Below are 24,258 nucleotides of genomic sequence, written 5' to 3' on the forward strand. Positions count from 1 at the left end.
GACAAGGGACCTTTATAAACATGTGATCCTATATAAATACAAGGTAATCTTTATAGACAGGTGGTCCTATATAAATACAAGGTAATCTTTATAGACAGGTGGTCCTATATAAATACAAGGTAATCTTTATAGACAGGTGGTCCTATATAAATACAAGGTAATCTTTATAGACAGGTGGTCCTATATAAATACAGGGTAATCTTTATAGACAGGTGGTCCTATATAAATACAGGGTAATCTTTATAGACAGGTGGTCCGATATAAATACAAGGTAATCTTTATAGACAGGTGGTCCTATATAAATACAAGGTATATAGGTGGTCCTATATAAATACAAGGTAATCTTTATAGACAGGTGGTCCTATATAAATACAAGGTAATCTTTATAGACAGGTGGTCCTATATAAATACAAGGTAATCTTTAGAGACAGGCCACTCTATATATAGATGACCTTTATAAACAAGAGACCCTATATAATGTAAACTTTTTGACAGGTGAGCCTACATATGGAAGATTTCAGTTTCAAATGATCCTGGAAATGTGACCTTTTAAGAGAGGTTACCTGTATTAAGAGGTTACCATATAATAGGTGACCTTTTTCTGACATGATAACCTATGTATGGGCGACCTTTTGAGACAAAGTATCTTATTGGCAAGTGATCTCTAGTAAGAGTTGACCCTATATATAGATGACCTTCATAGACAGATGATTCTATATACAGTTGACCTTTATAGACAGGTGAAACTATATATAGGTGAATGTTATAGACAGCTGACCCTACATACAGTTGACTGTTATAGACAGGTGACAATATATATAGATGAACTTTATAGACAGGTGACCCTACATACAGTTGACTGTTATAAACAGGTGACACTATATATAGGTGACCTTTACAGACAGGTGACCCTACATACAGTTGACTGTTATAGACAGGTGACCTTATATATAGGTGACCTTTACAGATGACTCTAGGGAGACCTTTATGAGAAGGTGAACATAGAGACAGGTTCCTCTGACATGTAAACCTACCAAGCCAGGAGTAGTGGTGATACGATAAGCACAAGACAGGCCATGTGGATAGGTAGTTCCTGGTGTGGCTGGGTAGGTGATGGTTCCAGTTTCGCCAGTAAGATGTCCTCCACAGGCTGAAAAAGTAATTTCATATCTTTATCAAATCTCTTAAAAAACCAAAGTGAGAATATGAAGCTCACATAGGTATTGTATATAGAAGGTCTTAGATGCTCTGTTTTGAAAAAGATTTATGAAACGAGAAGAATTTCCATTTTGCCATCATGCTTTCACAGTTCATTTGATGTGATTACAGGAGTCTTCATAACATTTATAAAACAGCAGTTACTACACTGACAACACAGTAGTAATGATTAATAGTTCATTTACTATGACAATTTCTAAACAAGAGTGTCGTTGACACAATATACGCCGCCACAAAATATAAAGATCAAGAAAAACCGTAAAATCGCCACTTCCAGGACATCCACCCATTGTAGTAGTGACATTGAGCAAGTTTCATAAAAATCTGAAGGTACGGACAGACGGAGAAGATGACGCCAGTATACGACCACCTCCGGCAGCGTATAAAAACTGAACAGTGACCTTCGATGAAAATGTATCAGTTGTAGAAATGGTAGGTGTGATACTTATGGTGGTGTATATGTGATACTTATGATGGTGTATATGTGATACTTATGATGGTGTATATGTGATACTTATGTTGGTGTATATGTGATACTTATGGTGGTGTATATGTGATACTTATGATGGTGTATATGTGATACTTATGATGGTGTATATGTGATACTTATTGTGGTGTATATGTGATACTTATGGTGGTGTATATGTGATACTAATGATGTTGTATATGTGATACTTATGGCGGTGTATATGTGATATGTGATACTTATTGTGGTGTATATGTGATACTTATGGTGGTGTATATGTGATACTTATGGTGGTGTATATGTGATACTTATGATGGTGTATATGTGATACTTATGATGGTGTATATGTGATACTTATGATGGTGTATATGTGATACTTATGATGGTGTATATGTGATACTAATGTTGGTGTATATGTGATACTTATGATGGTGTATATGTGATACTTATGATGGTGTATATGTGATACTTATGATGGTGTATATGTGATGGTGTGATACTTATGTGTATATGTGATACTTATGATGGTGTTTATGTGATACTATGATGGTGTATATGTGAGTATATGTGATACTTATGGTGGTGTATATGTGATACTTATGTTGGTGTATATGTGATACTTATGATGGTGTATATGTGATACTTATGATGGTGTATATGTGATACTTATGATGGTGTATATGTGATACTTATGATGGTGTATATGTGACTGGTGTGATACTTATGGTGGTGTATATGTGATACTTATGATGGTGTATATGTGATACTTATGATGGTGTATATGTGACTGGTGTGATACTTATGATGGTGTATATGTGATACTTATGATGGTGTATATGTGATACTTATGATGGTGTATATGTGATACTTATGATGGTGTATATGTGATACTTATGATGGTGTATATGTGATACTTATGATGGTGTATATGTGATACTTATGTTGGTGTATATGTGATACTTATGATGGTGTATATGTGATACTTATGATGGTGTATATGTGATACTTATGATGGTGTATATGTGATACTTATGATGGTGTATATGTGATACTTATGATGGTGTATATGTGATACTTATGGTGGTGTATATGTGACTGGTGTGATACTTATGGTGGTGTATATGTGATACTTATGATGGTGTATATGTGATACTTATGATGGTGTATATGTGATACTTATGGTGGTGTATATGTGATATGTGACTGGTGTGATACTTATGATGGTGTATATGTGATACTTATGATGGTGTATATGTGATACTTATGTTGGTGTATATGTGATACTTATGATGGTGTATATGTGATACTTATGATGGTGTATATGTGATACTTATGATGGTGTATATGTGATACTTATGATGGTGTATATGTGATACTTATGGTGGTGTATATGTGATACTTATGATGGTGTATATGTGACTGGTGTGATACTTATGATGGTGTATATGTGATACTTATGATGGTGTATATGTGACTGGTGTGATACTAATGATGGTGTATATATGATACTTATGGTGGTGTATATGTGATACTTATGATGGTGTATATGTGATACTTATGATGGTGTATATGTGATACTTATGGTGGTGTATATGTGATACTTATGATGGTGTATATGTGATACTTATGTTGGTGTATATGTGATACTTATGATGGTGTATATGTGATACTTATGATGGTGTATATGTGATACTTATGGTGGTGTATATGTGATACTTATGATGGTGTATATGTGATACTTATGGTGGTGTATATGTGATACTTATGTTGCTGTATATGTGATACTTATGATGGTGTATATGTGATACTTATATGGTGTATATGTGATACTTATATGGTGTATATGTGATACTTATGATGGTGTGTATATATGGTGGTGATACTTATGGTGGTGTATATGTGATACTTATGTTGCTGTATATGTGATACTTATGGTGGTGTATATGTGATACTTATGATGGTGTATATGTGATACTTATGATGGTGTATATGTGACTGGTGTGATACTTATGATGGTGTATATGTGATACTTATGATGGTGTATATGTGATACTAATGATGGTGTATATGTGATACTTATGGTGGTGTATATGTGACTGGTGTGATACTTATGATGGTGTATATGTGATACTTATGATGGTGTATATGTGATACTTATGATGGTGTATATGTGATACTTATGATGGTGTATATGTGATACTTATGATGGTGTATATGTGATACTTATGGTGGTGTATATGTGATACTTATGATGGTGTATATGTGATACTTATGGTGGTGTATATGTGATACTTATAGTGGTGTATATGTGATACTTATGTTGGTGTATATGTGATACTTATGATGGTGTATATGTGATACTTATGATGGTGTATATGTGATACTTATGATGGTGTATATGTGATACTTATGATGGTGTATATGTGATACTTATGATGGTGTATATGTGATACTTATGATGGTGTATATGTGATACTTATGGTGGTGTATATGTGTGATACTTATGATGGTGTATATGTGATACTTATGATGGTGTATATGTGATACTTATGATGGTGTATATGTGATACTTATGGTGGTGTATATGTGATACTTATGATGGTGTATATGTGATACTTATGATGGTGTATATGTGATACTTATGATGGTGTATATGTATGTGATACTTATGTATATGGTGTATATGTGATACTTATGATGGTGTATATGTGATACTTATGATGGTGTATATGTGATACTTATGATGGTGTATATGTGATACTTATGTGACTGGTGTGATACTTACGGTGGTGTATATGTGATACTTATGATGGTGTATATGTGATACTTATGATGGTGTATATGTGATACTTATGGTGGTGTATATGTGTATATGTGATACTTATGATGGTGTATATGTGATACTTATGATGGTGTATATGTGATACTTATGATGGTGTATATGTGATACTTATGATGGTGTATATTTGATACTTATGGTGGTGTATATGTGACTGGTGTGATACTTATGATGGTGTATATGTGATACTTATGATGGTGTATATGTGATACTTATGGTGGTGTATATGTGATACTAATGATGTTGTATATGTGATACTTATGGCGGTGTATATGTGATACTTATGATGGTGTATATGTGATACTTATGGTGGTGTATATGTGATACTTATGGTGGTGTATATGTGATACTTATGTTGGTGTATATGTGATACTTATGATGGTGTATATGTGATACTTATGATGGTGTATATGTGATACTTATGATGGTGTATATGTGATACTTATGATGGTGTATATGTGATACTTATAGTGGTGTATATGTGACTGGTGTGATACTGGTGTGATACTTATGATGGTGTATATGTGATACTTATAATGGTGTATATGTGATACTTATGATGGTGTGATACTTATGTTGGTGTATATGTGATACTTATGATGGTGTATATGTGATACTTATGATGGTGTATATGTGATAATTATGATGGTGTATATGTGATACTTATGGTGGTGTATATGTGATACTTACGATGGTGTGTATGTGATACTTATGATGGTGTATATGTGATACTTATGATGGTGTATATGTGATACTTATGGTGGTGTATATGTGACTGGTGTGATACTTATGATGGTGTATATGTGATACTTATGGTGGTGTATATGTGATACTTATGATGGTGTATATGTGATACTTATGATGGTGTATATGTGATACTTATGATGGTGTATATGTGATACTTATGATGGTGTATATGTGATACTTATGGTGGTGTATATGTGATACTTATGATGGTGTATATGTGATACTTATGATGGTGTATATGTGATACTTATGATGGTGTATATGTGATACTTATGATGGTGTATATGTGACTGGTGTGATACTTACGATGGTGTGTATGTGATACTTATGATGGTGTATATGTGATACTTATGATGGTGTATATGTGATACTTATGGTGGTGTATATGTGATACTTATGATGGTGTATATGTGATACTTATGATGGTGTATATGTGATACTTATGATGGTGTATATGTGATACTTATGATGGTGTATATGTGATACTTATGATGGTGTATATGTGATACTTATGATGGTGTATATGTGATACTTATGATGGTGTATATGTGATACTTATGATGGTGTATATGTGTATATGTGATACTTATGATGGTGTATATGTGATACTTATGATGGTGTATATGTGATACTTATGATGGTGTATATATGTGATACTTATGATACTTATGATGGTGTATGGTGTACTTATGATGGTGTATATGTGATACTTATGATGGTGTATACTTATGATGGTGTATATGTGATACTTATGATGGTGTATATGTGATACTTATGATGGTGTATATGTGATACTTATGATGGTGTATATGTGATACTTATGATGGTGTATATGTGATACTTATGATGGTGTATATGTGACTGATGTGATACTTATGATGGTGTATATGTGATAATTATGATGGTGTACATGTGACTGTTGTGATACTTATGGTGGTGTATATGTGATACTTATGGTGGTGTATATTTGATACTTATGGTGGTGTATATGTGATACTTATGGTGGTGTATATGTGATACTTATGATGGTGTATATATGATACTTATGGTGGTGGATATTTGATACTTATGGTGGTGTAATGTGGACAAACGGACAAACAGACAAAGTGACTGCACAAACTTACCTTGTTGCTCGTCCTGGCAGTTGTTGCCAGAGTAAGCTGAATCACATTGACAGCTGTACCCGTTAACCTGATCCACACATGTGCCGCCATTTTGACAAGGATTACTGGCACACTCGTTGGTGTTAGTTTCACACTGAATTCCCTCATATCCAGGGATACAAACACACACAAATGTATTGCCATTTGTCTGTCACAACAGAAAACACAACAGTAAGTAAACCTTGCTCACAATTCATTATCTAATAGGGGTACAAAATTCTCAGAAATTTGATAACAGCTACCAAGAGCTCTTAGGTTTTGTATCACTCACCCAGCTTTGTTTTGCTGAAATTACTTTATCCAATATAAAGGAAAAGAGATTCCTATGGAGCCCATCCCGCTGTCCCAGGGGGTCAGCCAAGCCATTCATGCCAAAATTTCCTTCATTCAATCATGCATGAGAACTTACAAGGTAGAATCCCCACAGAAGAAGGATTTTAAAGTATTTACCTGACTGGGCACTGCCCCTTCCATACCATGGGGTGGGACCAAATATGTTTATAGAACTGAGTTCGCATCAATTAAGGGTGTTTCAAATCAAGTTGGTATAATCTTCTTACAGAAGAGGAAAGACTTAACAGAATTTGCTTTGTTTCCACTACTGAACCCTGACCCCGCTCAACCTGGCACCATTTATATAAACTTGAATCCCTTTCACTCATAGATATTTACAACTGAACTGGGACAGAACCCAGGCATTCCTACAGAGGAAGGATTTTTTAAAAAGAATTTGCTCTCTTTCCCTATTGGGCTCTGCCCTCCTGCTCCTGAGGGCAGAGACAAACTATACAATATTGAGACCTTTTTGCCAGATGATGTTTCTGACCTAATAGGGACAAAATCCATCCATCACCACAGAGGAGTAAGGATTTTAAACACTTGCCTCTTTTTCTCTTAATGGAACCCACCTCAATGGCCGACACCCACTGTTTATACAAAACAGGCCACAGAAATTTTTACATCAACCACAGTATGCCCAGCATTTAATTAGGCTATAAATATATATATTGTAGAGGTGATGTTACTAAACATAACACAGAGATTTTACTGAGAGTTATATCATATTCTTTTTCTGGAATAAAATATAGTCAGGAACTAGCAAACGCCATACTATGATGCAGTCTGATCGTTTTTGACAAAAGACTGTTTGACAGATTAAGTCTCAGCCTACAATCTTTCTCACCTGACATGCAGCACCATTCCTACAAGGGTTACTTGCACATGGTCCAGTGACTGGACCCTGGGAAACACATCCGTTGGGGCCTATCCCGTTACCAACATATCCAGGACTACAGGTACAGGTCAGCACACCGGGACTCTCCTGGCAGGAAGCCTGAGGGTGACAGCCCCCGTTGTTAGTACTGCAGACACCTACCCAGTTACAAGTCTCACCGTTTCCTTGATAGCCTGATGGACAGGGACCACATGTACGAGACCCTCGAGTGTTTATACAGTCCACCCGTGGGGACAGGGAACATCCACCATTGCTGGTAGCACATTCATTGATATCAGCACAATTGAAACCATTTCCACTGTATCCTGAAGGAAGTAATCGGAGATACAGACTATCTACAACTGTGGTACAGAAATCTTGTAAGTCTATTCAAAAAGTGTTGGAGAAATACTAATCAGTGCATCATCAACAAGAGTATAAGTGAAACTGGGGAAATCTCTCAAAAAAACTTCAATGGACAGAAAATCTTGGTGAAGGGTAATACCTCTGTAACTAAAGGCTTTTAGCCCTGAATTGGGTACACTGCATGTCTATTTAGTATGAACAAGTTCATTATTCTAGCTGAGATAAGAGTAAAGTAATGCTTTTGACATAAAAGTTTTAACAACGGGCAATAACTCTTTGATTAAGTTTCAGTGTCTGATATCTGTACATTGCACATTTCATTAATATGACAATGTATACACCAAATTTCATTATCCTAGTTTGAATGCAAACAATTTACAGTTATGCTTTGGACTTGAAATTTTAACGAAGGGAAATAACTCTGTAATCAAAGGCAAATGTGGGCAAAGTTATATTTGCTATGAATATGAAAGGATGGATGGATAGACAGAAAAAGTGGCAATTATATGCTCCCCAAAATAAATCAATGGCAGTGCTGGTGGCATATAAAAGTGAAATAGTTAGACATGTGTATCATCAAATCAAATTGTGTACAAACATGGAAATACATCATAATGTTGTCAAATTGAAAAGCTTTAAATTTCTGTCATTATGACAAGCCTGGTTTAGTTTAGGTCTGTACTGTTTAATTGGTTGACCACTCTCACTGTGATATATAGCGTGCAGACCTGTTGGGCACTGGCCACAGTAGAAGGTCCCAGGAACATTGATACAAGGAACAAGTGGATCAACAGAGCATACAGCAGGTTGGGTAGAGTCACACTCATTCACGTCTGTGTTACAGGCAGGATCTGACCCTGACTTCGTCCAACCATCCTCACAAATACAGTGGTATTTTGGCTAGAAAAATATTAGATATTAGATTTACAGGACTACAGGTAACTATCATTAAATCTCAGGAATTCTATTGAAATCTTTCATTTTCAGAATTTCTCTTTGAAATTGTTCAAACAACCTCATCCACTGTAATTCATTTTTTCATGCAGGAAAGGTTGTGTTATCAATAGTTCAAAATTTTTGTGATTTTACCAAAATGTGTTAAAAAAGGGACATATTTTTCACAGAAATCATACAACGAACTTCTGTTGTTTATTTTTTCTTTTAGTTTTATATTCAAAGTATTGTTTTGTAAAGTTTCATTCTATCCTTGGCAAAAACAGAGACCCTTGAAGAGAACAAGAGGTTTGTAATAATACAAAAAAAGCAGGAAAGATTTGTGGAAAAAGATAAACATGATCACCCACCTGACCAGGAAGTACACGATCAGTGTTTATACATGTCCCGTGACCACATAGCTCCTGGGCTGATGCTCCTGTACAATCATCATGTGTCTCCGTACACCGTATACCATGATAGTTAGTGGTACACTGACACCTACAATACAATCAGACATAGTCGTCACAAAATATTAACCAATACACTGAGACATTGTCCATCATAAAATATTTACCAATACACTGAGACATTGTCCATCATAAAATATTTACCAACACAGTGAGACATTGTCCATCATAAAATATTTACAACACAGTGAGACATTGTCCATCACAAAATATTTACCAACACAGTGAGACATTGTCCATCATAAAATATTTACAACACAGTGAGGCATTGTCCATCATAAAATATTTACAACACAGTGAGACATTGTCCATCATAAAATATTTACCAATACAGTGAGACATTGTCCATCATAAAATATTTACCAATACAGTGAGACATTGTCCATCATAAAATATTTACCAATACAGTGAGACATTGTCCATCATAAAATATTTACCAATACAGTGAGACATTGTCCATCATAAAATATTTACAACACAGTGAGGCATTGTCCATCATAAAATATTTACAACACAGTGAGGCATTGTCCATCATAAAATATTTACAACACAGTGAGACATTGTCCATCATAAAATATTTACCAATACAGTGAGACATTGTCCATCATAAAATATTTACCAATACAGTGAGACATTGTCCATCATAAAATATTTACCAATACAGTGAGACATTGTCCATCATAAAATATTTACAACACAGTGAGGCATTGTCCATCATAAAATATTTACCAATACAGTGAGACATTGTCCATCATAAAATATTTACCAATACAGTGAGACATTGTCCATCATAAAATATTTACCAATACAGTGAGACATTGTCCATCATAAAATATTTACCAATACAGTGAGACATTGTCCATCATAAAATATTTACCAACACAGTGATACAGTGTCCATCATAAAATATTTACCAATACAGTGAGACATTGTCCATCATAAAATATTTACCAATACAGTGAGACATTGTCCATCATAAAATATTTACCAACACAGTAATACAGTTTCCATCATAAAATATTTACCAATACAGTGAGACATTGTCCATCATAAAATATTTACCAACACACTGAGACATTGTCCATCATAAAATATTTACAACACAGTGAGACATTGTCCATCATAAAATATTTACCAATACAGTGAGACATTGTCCATCACAAAATATTTACCAATACAGTGAGACATCGGGTGTAAACAGGTTAGTCTTTTTAGCACTGTCTAACCATTTTTTTATCTACATCTATTGGAACAAGCCGAGTAAAGTATCTTGTGCAATGATACTTGTCAGGAGTCTAAGCTTTTAAACACCAGATCAAAGTCCTTTCACTAGACCTAAAAGTGCCTCATAATTAGTCGTCAGTAGTATTTTGCTTGTTTAACTTACGTGAAGCTTCCCCTTGTGTTGACACAAGTGGCTCCATTCTGACATCCTCGGTCTGTCCCAGCATATTCATAGCATTCATTTACATCTTCATTACAATTCACTCCCTATAACATTAGACTCAAGGATGTGAGACAAGCACTGTGGTGTTTTTGAGGTAGTAAGTCCTTGTCAATGTCAGATGGATCAGCGAGACAACACAAACTTCTGATAGATTTACAATATTCCAATATTTTACCAAGTTTTACAAGAATGTGATTTCATTCTTTAATTTTCTTTCCCAGTATACAAAATGTTTTAAAAAACTGTCATAAGAAAATATTGATTGTTTTTATTTGGTATAATAAAAACCAATATTTCAAAGTGGGTGTGGGTTTTATTCTGCAATTGGAATTCAGCTATAATACCAAAATTGGGCTTCTCCTGAGCCTAGGACCAAGGCTTTTTAAGATAATATCAATATAGACCTACCTTCCAAGCAGGCAGACAACGACAAGAATAAGCATTGTATCTACAGGAGTTGGGCTTCTCCTGTGCCTAGGACCTAGACTTTTTAAGATAATATCAATATAGACTTACCTTCCAAGCAGGCAGACAACGACAAGAATAAGCATTGTATCTATCTATACAAGTTCCTCCATTGCTGCAGGGGTTACTGCTACACTCGTTCTGTGTTAGAAGCTATAAGGAAAAATCAACAAATTTGTTGTTTCTTAGCAAAAACTTCCCAACAAGATTATAAATACACGTATCATTAAGTTTGAAGAGCACATAAAAATTCAGATAAGAGGGCTATTTTCTCGAGAAGGGAAGGTATTTTTGAGATTTTGCAAGGCAGTACTGTGATTGCAAACATTTGATCTGTGAAATAATAAGATCTGTGAATATAATAAATATAATAAAACTGTAACTGAAGTCTGTTCAAACTAGCCAACTTTCCTAAAACTGATTGATGGAAAAATGGCACATGATACTGGTTCATTGCTAAATGGTAAAGATCAACATTTGCTTTTAAAGAATATTGTTATTACAGATTTATAATAATATATAGATCATTGTGGTGTTTGAGTGATTAATCAGCAACCATGTATTAGGAACATCTTTGAGCATTAGAAACTTGACCTTGGGAGCAATACAAATTTGACATTTGGAGCAATATAAACTTGACCTTGGGAGCAATACAAATTTGACATTTGGAGCAATAGAAACTTGACCTTGGGAGCAATAGAAACTTGACCTTGGGAGCAATAGAAACTTGACCTTGGGAGCAATAGAAACTTGACCTTGGGAGCAATAGAAACTTGACATTTGGAGCAATAGAAACTTGACCTTGGGAGCAATAGAAATTTGACATTTGGAGCAATAGAAACTTGACCTTGGGAACTTGACCTTGGAGCAATAGAAACTTTTGGAGCAATAGAAACGTGACTTTAGGAGCAAATAGAAACTTGACCTTGGGAGCAATAGAAACTTGACTTTGGGAGCAATAGAGACTTGACCTTGGGAGCAATAGAAACTTGACCTTGGGAGCGATAGAAACTTGACCCTGGCAGAAATAGAAGCTTGACCTTGGGAGCAATAGAAACTTGACCTTGGGAGCAATAGAAACTTGACATTTGGAGCAATAGAAACTTGACCTTGGGAGCAATAGAAACTTGACTTTGGGAGCAATAGAAACTTGACCTTGGGAGCAATAGAAACTTGACCTTGGGAGCGATAGAAACTTGACCTTGGGAGCGATAGAACTTGACATTTGGAGCAATAGAAACTTGACCATGGGAGCAATAGAAACTTGACCTTGGGAGTGATAGAAACTTGACATTTGGAGCGATAGAAACTTGACATTTGGAGCAATAGAAACTTGACCTTGGGAGCAATAGAAACTTGACTTTGGGAGCGATAATAACTTGACATTTGGAGCGATAGAAACTTGACCTTGGGAGCAATAGAAACATGACCTTGGGAGCAATACAAATTTGACATTTGGAGCAATAGAAACTTGACCTTGGGAGCAATGGAAACTTGACATTTTGAGCAATAGAAACTTGACCTTGGGAGCGATAGAAACTTGACCTTGGGAGCAATAGAAACTTGATCTTGGGAGCAATAGAAACTTGATCTTGGGAGCAATAGAAACTTGACATTAGGAGCAAAAGAAACTTGACCTTTTGAGCAATAGAAACTTGATCTTAGGATCTATAGACACTGGACTTTGGAGCAACAGATACTCGACTTTGGAGCAATAGAAACTTGACCTTGGGAGCAATAGAAACTTGACCTTGGAAGCAATAGAACCTTGACCTTGGGAGCAATAGAAATTTGACCTTGGGAGCAATGGAAACTTGACATTTGAAGCAATGGAAAATTGACCTTTGGAGCGATAGAAACTTGACATTTGGAGCAATAGAAACTTGACCTTGGGAGCAATAGAAACTTGACCTTGGAAGCAACAGAAACTTGACATTAGGATCTATAGAAACCGGACTTTTAGAGTGATAGAAACTTGACTTTAGGATCTATAGAAACCGGACTTTGAGAGTGATAGAAACATGACATTTGGAGCAATAGAAACTTGACCTTGGGAGCAATACAAATTTGACATTTGGAGCAATAGAAACTTGACATTTGGAGCAATAGAAACTTGACCTTGGGAGCAATAGAAACTTGACCTTGGGAGCGATAGAACTTGACATTTGGAGCAATAGAAACTTGACATTGGGAGCGATAGAACTTGACCTTAGGAGCAATAGAAACTTGACCTTGGGAGCAATAGAAACTTAACCTTGGAAGCAACAGAAACTTGACATTAGGATCTATAGAAACCGGACTTTGAGAGTGATAGAAACTTGACTTTGGGAGCAACAGAAGCATTAGGAACAATAGATCTTGACCTTCAGAGTAATAGAAATTTGACCTTGTAAAAAAAAGATTGTTGTGTATCCAGATCACATAATTTTGATTTATCTTAAGTTAATCCTCTTATTTCTAATGAAAATTGAGAAATTGTTTACCTGAGGATATAACCATCTATACTGATTTCCTACCTTTACCTTTGAGTTCAAATATCTTTTGTTTTATAAAGTTTATTCAATGGTTTTTTACTTCAATTTCATAATACATATATATATATATTTCACAAAAGTGACAAAATATCAATATCTTTCATGAGTAATATGTGAAACTGACACATTGAGTATATATCTCTGATGACATAAGATAACAAAATTAGCCAATTTGAAAAATCATTGGGCAAACTTTAATAGAATATTATATAAACTCGTTAAAATTAAAAAAGAAATCAATTAAGATATTTAATCCTTATGGCCAAACTTCGTTTGGTCATTCACCTTTTATTTTGGCACATTTGAAATGATTTGAGACAGGAGGCTTCTTTATACCTGCCTATGTCTAATAGCTGTACTTACTGAACGTAATCTCATAACTTGTGTCAGCAAAGTCATGACCTAGATAATGCAAAACAATTAATAAGTTAAAAACAAGAGTAAACTATAACAATGTGACAATTCTGTACCAGTAAACTACAACAATGTAACAATTCTGTACCAGTAAACTACAACAATGTAACAATTCTGTACCAGTAAACTACAACAATGTAACAGTTCTGTACCAGTAAACTACAACAATGTGACAATTCTGTACCAGTAAACTACAACAATGTAACAATTCTGTACCAGTAAACTACAACAATGTAACAATTCTGTACCAGTAAACTACAACAATGTAACAATTCTGTACCAGTAAACTACAACAATGTAACAATTCTGTACCAGTAAACTACAACAATGTAACAATTCTGTACCAGTGAACTACAACAATGTATCAATTCTGTACCAGTAAACTACAACAATGTAACAATTCTGTACCAGTAAACTACAACAATGTGACAATTGTATACCAGTAATTTACAACAATGTAACAATTGTGTACCAGTAAACTACAACAATGTAACAATTCTGTACCAGTAAACTACAACAATGTAACAATTCTGTACCAGTAAACTACAACAATGTAACAATTCTGTACCAGTAAACTACAACAATGTGACAATTGTGTACCAGTAAACTACAACAATGTAACAATTGTGTACCAGTAAACTACAATAATGTGACAATTCTGTACCAGTAAACTACAACAATGTGACAATTGTGTACCAGTAAACTACAACAATGTGACAATTCTGTACCAGTAAACTACAACAATGTATCAATTCTGTACCAGTAAACAACAACGTGACAATTGTATACCAGTAAACAACAACGTGACAATTGTATACCAGTAAACTACAACAATGTAACAATTCTGTACCAGTAAACTACAACAATGTAACAGTTCTGTACCAGTAAACTACAACAATGTAACAATTCTGTACCAATAAACTACAACAATGTAACAATTCTGTACCAGTAAACTACAACAATGTAACAATTCTGTACCAGTAAACTACAACAATGTAACAATTCTGTACCAGTAAACTACAACAATGTAACAATTCTGTACCAGTAAACTACAACAATGTAACAGTTCTGTACCAGTAAACTACAACAATGTAACAATTCTGTACCAATAAACTACAACAATGTAACAATTGTGTACCAGTAAATTACAACAATGTAACAATTGTGTACCAGTAAACTACAACAATGTGACAATTCTGTACCAGTAAACTACAACAATGTATCAATTCTGTACCAGTAAACTACAACAATGTGACAATTCTGTACCAGTAAACTACAACAATGTGACAATTCTGTACCAGTAAACTACAACAATGTGACAATTCTGTACCAGTAAACTACAACAATGCGACAATTCTGTATCAGTACACTACAACAATGTGACAATTCTGACTAGTAAACTACAACAATGTATCAATTCTGTATCAGTAAACTACAACAATGTGACAATTCTGTACCAGTAAACTACAACAATGTGACAATTCTGTACCAGTAAACTACAACAATGTGACAATTCTGTACCAGTAATTTACAACAATGTGACAATTGTGTACCAGTAAACTACAACAATGTGACAATTCTGTACCAGTAAACTACAACAATGTGACAATTCTGTACCAGTAAACTACAACAATGTGACAATTCTGTATCAGTACACTACAACAATGTGACAATTCTGACTAGTAAACTACAACAATGTATCAATTCTGTATCAGTAAACTACAACAATGTGACAATTCTGTACCAGTAAACTACAACAATGTGACAATTCTGTACCAGTAAACTACAACAATGTGACAATTCTGTACCAGTAATTTACAACAATGTGACAATTGTGTACCAGTAAACTACAACAATGTAACAATTCTGTACCAGTAAACTACAACAATGTGACAATTCTGTACCAGTAAACTACAACAATGTAACAATTCTGTACCAGTAAACTACAACAATGTAACAGTTCTGTACCAGTAAACTACAACAATGTAACAATTCTGTACCAGTAAACTACAACAATGTAACAATTGTGTACCAGTAAATTACAACAATGTAACAATTGTGTACCAGTAAACTACAACAATGTGACAATTCTGTACCAGTAAACTACAACAATGTATCAATTCTGTACCAGTACACTACAACAATGTGACAATTCTGTACCAGTAAACTACAACAATGTGACAATTCTGTACCAGTAAACTACAACAATGTGACAATTCTGTACCAGTAAACTACAACAATGCGACAATTCTGTATCAGTACACTACAACAATGTGACAATTCTGACTAGTAAACTACAACAATGTATCAATTCTGTATCAGTAAACTACAACAATGTGACAATTCTGTACCAGTAAACTACAACAATGTGACAATTCTGTACCAGTAAACTACAATGATGTGACAATTCTGTACCAGTAAACTACAACAATGTGACAATTCTGCACCAGTAAACTACAACAATGTGACAATTCTGTACCAGTAAACTACAACAATGTAACAATTGTATACCAGTAAACTACAACAATGTGACAATTCTGTACCAGTAATTTACAACAATGTGACAATTGTGTACCAGTAAACTACAACAATGTAACAATTCTGTACCAGTAATTTACAACAATGTGACAATTGTGTACCAGTAAACTACAACAATGTGACAATTATATACCAGTAAACTACAACAATGTGACAATTGTATACCAGTAAACTACAACAATGTAACAATTGTGTACCATTAAACTACAACAATGTGACAATTCTGTACCAGTAAACTACAACAATGTAACAGTTCTGTACCAGTAAACAACAACAATGTGACAATTGTATACCAGTAAACTACAACAATGTAACAATTGTGTACCATTAAACTACAACAATGTGACAATTCTGTACCAGTAAACTACAACAATATAACAGTTCTGTACCAGTAAACTACAACAATGTAACAGTTCTGTACCCGTAAACAACAACAATGTGACAATTCTGTACCAGTAAACTACAACAATGTAACAATTCTGTACCAGTAAACTACAACAATGTGACAATTCTGTACCAGTAAACTACAACAATGTAACAATTCTGTACCAGTGAACTACAACAATGTATCAATTCTGTACCAGTAATTTACAACAATGTAACAATTGTGTACCAGTAAACTACAACAATGTAACAATTCTGTACCAGTAAACTACAACAATGTAACAATTCTGTACCAGTAAACTACAACAATGTAACAATTCTGTACCAGTAAACTACAACAATGTGACAATTCTGTACCAGTAAACTACAACAATGTAACAATTCTGTACCAGTGAACTACAACAATGTATCAATTCTGTACCAGTAATTTACAACAATGTAACAATTGTGTACCAGTAAACTACAACAATGTAACAATTCTGTACCAGTAAACTACAACAATGTAACAATTCTGTACCAGTAAACTACAACAATGTAACAATTCTGTACCAGTAAACTACAACAATGTGACAATTCTGTACCAGTAAACTACAACAATGTAACAATTCTGTACCAGTGAACTACAACAATGTATCAATTCTGTACCAGTATTTACAACAATGTAACAATTGTGTACCAGTAAACTACAACAATGTAACAATTCTGTACCAGTAAACTACAACAATGTAACAATTCTGTACCAGTAAACTACAACAATGTAACAATTCTGTACTAGTAAACTACAACAATGTAACAATTCTGTACTAGTAAATTACAACAATGTAACAATTCTGTACCAGTAAACTACAACAATGTAACAATTCTGTACCAGTAAACTACAACAATGTAACAATTCTGTACTAGTAAATTACAACAATGTAACAATTCTGTACCAGTAAACTACAACAATGTAACAATTCTGTACCAGTGAACTACAACAATGTATCAATTCTGTACCAGTAATTTACAACAATGTAACAATTGTGTACCAGTAAACTACAACAATGTAACAATTCTGTACCAGTAAACTACAACAATGTGACAATTCTGTACCAGTAAACTACAACAATGTAACAATTGTGTACCAGTAAACTACAACAATGTAACAATTCTGTACCAGTAAACTACAACAATGTGACAATTGTATACCAGTAAACTATAACAATGTAACAATTCTGTACCAGTAAACTACAACAATGTAACAATTCTGTACCAGTAAACTACAACAATGTAACAATTCTGTACCAGTAAACTACAACAATGTATCAATTCTGTACCAGTAAATTACAACAATGTGACAATTGTGTACCAGTAAACTATAACAATGTGACAATTCTGTACCAGTAAACTACAACAATGTGACAATTCTGTACCAGTAAACTACAACAATGTGACAATTCTGTACCAGTAAACTACAACAATGTGACAATTCTGTACCAGTAAACTACAACAATGTGACAATTCTGTATCAGTAAACTACAACAATGTGACAATTCTGACTAGTAAAATACAACAATGTGACAATTCTGTACCAGTAATTTACAACAATGTAACAATTGTGTACCAGTAAACTACAACAATGTAACAATTCTGTACCAGTAAACTACAACAATGTGACAATTCTGTACCAGTAAACTACAACAATGTGACAATTCTGTACCAGTAAACTACAACAATGTGACAATTCTGTACCAGTAAACTACAACAATGTGACAATTCTGTACCAGTAAACTACAACAATGTGACAATTCTGTACCAGTAAACTACAACAATGTGACAATTCTGTACCAGTAAACTACAACAATGTAACAATTGTATACCAGTAAACTACAACAATGTGACAATTCTGTACCAGTAAACTACAACAATGTGACAATTCTGTACCAGTAAACTACAACAATGTGACAATTCTGTACCAGTAAACTACAACAATGTAACAATTGTGTACCAGTAAACTACAACAATGTGACAATTCTGTACCAGTAAACTACAACAATGTGACAATTCTGTACCAGTAAACTACAACAATGTGACAATTCTGTACCAGTAAACTACAACAATGTATCAATTCTGTACCAGTAAACTACAACAATGTGACAATTCTGTACCAGTAAACTACAACAATGTATCAATTCTGTACCAGTAAACTACAACAATGTGACAATTCTGTACCAGTAAACTACAACAATGTAACAATTCTGTACCAGTAAACTACAACAATGTGACAATTGTGTACCAGTAAACTACAACAATGTATCAATTCTGTACCAGTAAACTACAACAATGTAACAATTCTGTACCAGTAAACTACAACAATGTAACAGTTCTGTACCAGTAAACAACAACAATGTGACAATTGTATACCAGTAAACTACAACAATGTAACAATTCTGTACCAGTAAACTATAACAATGTGACAATTCTGTACCAGTAAACTACCACAATGTATCAATTCTGTACCAGTAAACTACAACAATGTGACAATTCTGTACCAGTAAACTACAACAATGTGACAATTCTGTACCAGTAAACTACAACAATGTGACAATTCTGTACCAGTAAACTACAACAATGTGACAATTCTGTATCAGTAAACTACAACAATGTGACAATTCTGACTAGTAAACTACAACAATGTAACAGTTCTGTACCAGTAAACTACAACAATGTAACAGTTCTGTACCAGTAAACAACAACAATGTGACAATTGTATACCAGTAAACTACAACAATGTAACAATTCTGTACCAGTAAACTACAACAATGTAACAATTGTGTACCAGTAAACTACAACAATGTAACAATTCTGTACCAGTAAACTGCAAGAATATGTATCAGGAAACAGTCATGTAACAATTTAACAAAAATATTAAAAGCCATGCAGACATTACCCTCCGATTAAGCCTCCGATATCTTCTGTCATTACTGTTGTTCCTTACCTATAATAATCAATCAAAACTTCTACAAACTCATAACTGTACATGTCAGCAACAACTAAAACACATGCAAAGAACAGATCAACACCTTCAAAACCAGCATTCTCTACAAACACATCAGGCTTTTTGTACAAGATATGTGAATTCTAAAGAAGCCATATTTCAGGTTAAATATATCGCATTATGAAATAATACTACCTATTGGAAGTGTATCATGCCACAAATCATGTTTCCATTCCTGAAATATTACAACTGGTGTAAGAGAAAACAAATAGTGATGAGGTGCAGTATACATTTGAGGAAATGTACAGATATCATGCCAGTTTTGATTTGTAATTCCTTTAATACAATTGCCCTTTCCCCTCTTTTTGTGTACAGTTAGTGCTACATTGAAGTGATTAAGCTCCTTTGGTGTAGAAAATGGTGTTGTAGTGAAGTGAGTTACCTCATTTTGTGTCAGAGTTATATTGAAGTCGGTTATCTCCCTTTGTGTTGAATTCAATGTTGAAGTGAAGTTAGTTACTGCCTTTTGTATATTAGTCTGTTATGTTAAAGTGGGTTACCTCCCTTGTGAAGAATTCAATGCAGTAGTGTCAGTCAGTATTATGTAAAAGAGAGTTTTCTCCCTTTGTGTAGAAAATTGTGTTGCAGTGAAGTTAGTTTGCTCATTTTGTACATCAATCAGTGTTACATTTAAGTGAGTTAACTTTCCTTGTGTATAATTCAATGCGGTAGTGAAGTTAGTTACTTCCTTTTGTACGTCAGTCAGTATTATGTCAAAGAGAGTTTCTATCTTTGTGTATAAAATTCATTGTTGTAGTGAAGTTAGAGATTGCCTTTTGTATATTAGTCTGTTATGTTAAAGTGGGTTACCTCCCTTTGTGCAGAAAATTGTGTTGTAGTGAAGGTATTTACCTTATTGTGCATATCAGTAAGTGTTCAGCTGAAGTGTGTTACCTCCCCTTGTGTAGAAAATGGTGTTGTCGTGAAGTTAGCTACTTAATTTTTTATGTCAGTCTGTTTAAATTGAAGAGAGTGACCACCCTTTGTGTAGAAATTGTTGTTGAAGTTCAGTAAGTTACCTACCTGTTCCTCAAGTTCAGACACAGCAATTCCATTACTTGTTGCTTCCGTAACTTGAGCTTGTAGACCATCCACCTAAGTACATACCAGATACATGCAGAGTACATGCATATTGTGCAATGAGTCATACTGACATACACAGTACTGTTTTTCATGAAGGGAATGAAGTGAACTAGGAACAAGTCACTAACCATACTTATACAGACATGTAGTCATATCATGCTGAGGACTGTTCCAATAAAACAATCACTGACCCCTGGATTTGAAAAATTAATCGCTCCTGTCATGGTTTCATTATCTGCTTATTTCTTGTAGGCAAATTATCAATTCAGTTGATGGATGGTAACACTTAACGAGACCTGAGTCCTGACTCCAGTTAATCAAAGGTTAATAAGATTAAATTAGTGCTTAGAGATAAAATTCAGATCATTGCCATTGAAAGTACTTGAGTTTTAAAGGCAAAATAAAATCTCAAAACAGATCTGGCCTAGCTTCCACAACAAATTTACAGCTGTTGAAGTGATAAAGAATAGTCCAAATTTAGTTTGATTCATATTTGAATATTTTCACTAACCACCAGTTATCTCTAACAAGCCTCCGAACAACCAGGGCTTGGGGTCATATATGTTTTATTGAATTAGCCCTAATTGATTTATAAAAGGTTTTATTCAAACATGTTAATGATGTTAAGTGGCTTCGCACTGAAGAACAAGCATATTTTTAACAAGTAAGGCAGAACAAGTGACCCTTGTCCAGTCTCTGTAAAGCTTGGAGCTATCCTCTTTGTCTCACCTGTCTAGGAAGATCTGATTCAGTCTCAATGGTACACGAAGCAGACAATTTAAACAGATCAGAAAGAATGTTGTAAGTGGTTCACACTGATTCAAATGTTGGTTTTTCCAAAGTAATAATAACACAAGTGGAAAAAGTCAGTACATTCTGCCATTTACTTGTATCTAAAATATGTGGTTTAGCAAAGCTCACTGAAAGCTGAATTAAAACATGTAAATATTCCTTGTGGCAAAGTCAGCTGAAACACGAAGGAAAAAAAACAATAAAAAGCATGAAATTTGACTTTCAGACATAATTTCATGAAATAAAATCTGTTTTTAAGTTTGTGCATTAAAATTGAACTGTCAATGCCCGAGTTCCAACATGTTTTATTTGTGACTGTTATTACTGGTGAAGGAACCAGGAATATCAATACCATGAAATTGCTTACATTGTATGTACTGGAAACCATTTGTTTTGCACACCATTCTAATTTCTTAATTCTTAACCGGGGGAAAAAACAGCCAAAATTTATTTACATATCAATTAATTTGCTATTTACTGATGACTCAAATAAAAAATATTTAATCAGATTCATTCTAGCAAATATGTGAGAAACAACCAGTAATTGGTGTTAAAACTTACAAGGTCTCTGAAAATGTGATTACAGTTTGCTGTCAAGAAGACATCTGAAAAGTGAGGATTTTTATACCCAAGATGTGAGAGTGCCTTTACTTACAGTTTGCTGTAGAGAAGACACATGAGAATTGAGAGTGTCTTTACTTACATTTCGCTGTAGAGAAGACACTTTAGAAGTTAGAGTGACTTTATGTACATTTCACTGCAGAGAAGACACCTGAGAAGTAAGAGTGTCTTTACTTACATTTCACTGAAGAGAAGACATCGGAGAAGTGAGAGTGTCTTACTTACAGTTTGCTGTAGAAAAGACAGCGGAGACGTGAGAGTGTCTTTACTTACATTACACTTAAGAGAATACATCGGAGAAGTGAGTGTCTTTACTTACATTTCACTGAAGAGAAGACATCTGAGAAGTAAGAGTGTCTTTACTTAAAGTTTGCTGTAGAGAAGACATGTTAGATGTTAGAGTTACTTTATGTATATTTCACTGTGGGGAAGACACCTGAGAAGTGAGAGTTTCTTTACTAACAGCTCCCTGTACAAAAGACACTTTAGAGGTTAGCGTGACTTTATGTACATTTCACTGTGGAGAAGACACCTGAGAAGAGAGAGTGTCTTTACTTACTTTTCATTGTAGAAAAGACAACTGAGAGGAAAGTGTCTTTACTTACATTTTACTGTAGAGAAGACACCTGAGAAGTGAGAACGTCATTACTAATAGTTCCCTGTGAAGAAGACACCTGAGAAGTAAGGGTGTCTTTACTTACATTTCACTGAAGAGAAGACATCTGAGAAGTGAGAGTGTCTTTACTTACATTTCGCTGTAGCGAAGACACCTGAGAAGTAAGAGTGTCTTTACTTACATTTCACTGTAGAGAAGACACCTGAGAAGTGAGAGTTCTTTACTTACATTTCGTTGTAACGAATACACCTGAGAAGTGAGTGTCTTTACTTACATTTCACAGTAGAGAAGACACCTGAGAAGTGAGTGTCTTCACTTACATTTCACAGTAGAGAAGACACCTGAGAAGTGAGTGTCTTTATGTACATTTCACAGTAGAGAAGACACCTGAGAAGTGAGTGTCTTTATGTACATTTCATTGTAGTGAAGACACCTGAGAAGTGAGAGTGTCTTTACTCACATTTCACAGTAGAGAAAACACCTGAGAATTGAGTGTCTTTATGTACATATCATTGTAGAGAAAACATCAGAGAAGTGAGAGTGTATTTACTTACATTTTCACTGTAAAGAAGGCATCTTAGAAGTGAGTGTCTTTACTTACATTTCACTATAGAGAAGACACCTGAGAAGTGAGAATGTCTTTACTAATAGTTCCCTGTGAAGAAGACACCTGAGAAGTAAGAGTGTCTTTACTTACGGTTTGCTGTAGCGAAGACATCTGAGAAGTGAGAGTGTCTTTACTTACATTTCGCTGTAGCGAAGACACATGAGAAGTGAGTGTCTACTTACATTTCACTGTAGAGAAGACACCTGAGAAGTTAGAGTGTCTTTATGTACATTTAATTGTAGAGAAAACATCAGAGAAGTGAGAGTGTATTTACTTACATTTTTACTGTAAAGAAGGCATCTAAG

General features: G+C 34.5%; 1 protein-coding gene across 1 annotated transcript in view; it reads right to left on the reverse strand.

Annotated features, from left to right (window-relative positions):
* Positions 1-24,258, reverse strand: part of LOC132555228 (cubilin-like) — a 133,392-nt gene that overhangs the window by 94,397 nt on the left and 14,737 nt on the right. The window contains exons 6-13 of the mRNA XM_060219578.1: positions 21,258-21,329; positions 11,379-11,480; positions 10,803-10,906; positions 9,317-9,446; positions 8,741-8,912; positions 7,617-7,972; positions 6,395-6,581; positions 1,035-1,150 (exon numbers count right to left, since the gene is read on the reverse strand). Coding sequence (XP_060075561.1) covers positions 1,035-1,150; positions 6,395-6,581; positions 7,617-7,972; positions 8,741-8,912; positions 9,317-9,446; positions 10,803-10,906; positions 11,379-11,480; positions 21,258-21,329 — 1,239 coding nt within the window. The remainder of the gene's footprint in view (positions 1-1,034; positions 1,151-6,394; positions 6,582-7,616; positions 7,973-8,740; positions 8,913-9,316; positions 9,447-10,802; positions 10,907-11,378; positions 11,481-21,257; positions 21,330-24,258) is intronic.

This window comes from Ylistrum balloti, unplaced genomic scaffold (genome assembly GCF_031769215.1).
Source record: "Ylistrum balloti isolate Yb309-2 unplaced genomic scaffold, AGI_CSIRO_Ybal_v1 Utg370464, whole genome shotgun sequence".
Taxonomy (NCBI): domain Eukaryota; kingdom Metazoa; phylum Mollusca; class Bivalvia; order Pectinida; family Pectinidae; genus Ylistrum; species Ylistrum balloti.